The 1,151-nt window shown below is 65.5% G+C and overlaps 1 protein-coding gene across 1 annotated transcript; it reads right to left on the bottom strand.

Moving 5' to 3' along the window:
• Nucleotides 1-441: 441 nt before the first annotated feature.
• LOC133914594 (protein PAL OF QUIRKY-like) lies at nt 442-948 on the bottom strand. The gene has a single exon (XM_062357670.1). The coding sequence runs from the start codon at nt 946-948 to the stop codon at nt 442-444; it is 507 nt and encodes a 168-aa protein (XP_062213654.1).
• Nucleotides 949-1,151: the final 203 nt, after the last annotated feature.

The following is a 1,151-nucleotide window of genomic DNA, read 5'->3' as shown; positions in this document are numbered from 1 at the left end:
GCGAATCACATAATTTTACAGCTTCTTTCCTCTCTTTCGAAGGGAGGAGTTCGAGAGGAAACCATATTCACAGTTTTACAGCAAGGCATGAGGACAACAAGGTCACCGGAAACTAGGACGTAAGAACAACAGTTCGTGGCGCGCTTCACACGAACTCCCAGATCGCCCCTTCCCTTCTCCATGTCCATGGTGGCCTCGGCGTCTCTGCTACTCCTCGCCTTTGCCTTTGCGGCAGCGGACACCGCAGGAGCAGGTTTTTGACCTCCCGACAGCATACCGTAGACGTTCTTGGACATGTAGTGCGTACATCGGCCGCGCCGGCTGCGTCGCGGGCGCGCACAGGTCGCGGTGGTGGCAGGTGGAGAGGCTCTGCTGGTGGCGACGTTGGTAGAAGGACGGCTGCCGGCGGCTGGACCCGCGAGTTCCTGGTTCCTGCGTGCTCTAGACGCGCCGCATCGGCGCTGGACAGGCAGTGCCCCGGTGCAGTTGTGCGCGCGCGGTGAGGGTCTGCTCGCTCTGCACGCGCCACATCTTCGGCGCCAGGGGCGGAAGCCCGGACGACGTTCTTCGTCGCGGGGCGCCGCCGCCGCCGCCGGAGACGGCGGAAGTGGTGGTGATGACGAACACCCGGAATCCAGCGGTCGGCCGCGTAGCGCGCAGGCGGTCGTACTCGTCGCGCATATGCGCGAGCTCCTCGTCGCAGGTGACCGACACGAGCACGTCCTCGTCGTCGGCGAGGCGGTGCCTGACCGCGCGCACCTCCGCGCCGCCGGCCATCTCCGCCAGGTCCCGAAAGGGCACCGCGCGCGGCACGAAGAGGACACGCGTCTCGCCGCCGACGTACCGGAGCGCGCCGTCGGGGCCGCAGGGCACGAGGCGGCCGCTGTGGCTGCACAGAAGCCGCATGCGCCCGTCGACGGCCGAAGCGCCGGACGCTTCCGCCGCCATCGCGATCGCGTCGAGGTGTGCCGGAGTCCGAAAGGAAATTGGTTCGAGGCAGGCTAATGGGACTGGAACGCGGGGGCGCATGTGCTTGTCATATATACGCACGGCTTTACGCGTGCACGAATCCGACTCTGAATCGGGGCCGACGCCGACTGGGAGTCGGACTCGCGCAGGTCGGGTAATCTAAGCAGTCTGTCGAAATCTTC

The sequence above is a fragment of the Phragmites australis genome, chromosome 4 (genome assembly GCF_958298935.1).
Source record: "Phragmites australis chromosome 4, lpPhrAust1.1, whole genome shotgun sequence".
In the NCBI taxonomy this organism is placed as follows: Eukaryota; Viridiplantae; Streptophyta; class Magnoliopsida; order Poales; family Poaceae; genus Phragmites; species Phragmites australis.
The sequence above is the reverse complement of the archived record's forward strand: the minus strand, read 5'-3'. Positions and strand labels throughout refer to the sequence as shown.

Coding starts and splice junctions, on each gene's coding strand:
- LOC133914594 (XM_062357670.1), bottom strand. CDS start 948: ATGGCGGCGGAAGCGTCCGGCGCTTCGGCCGTCGACGGGCGCATGCGG.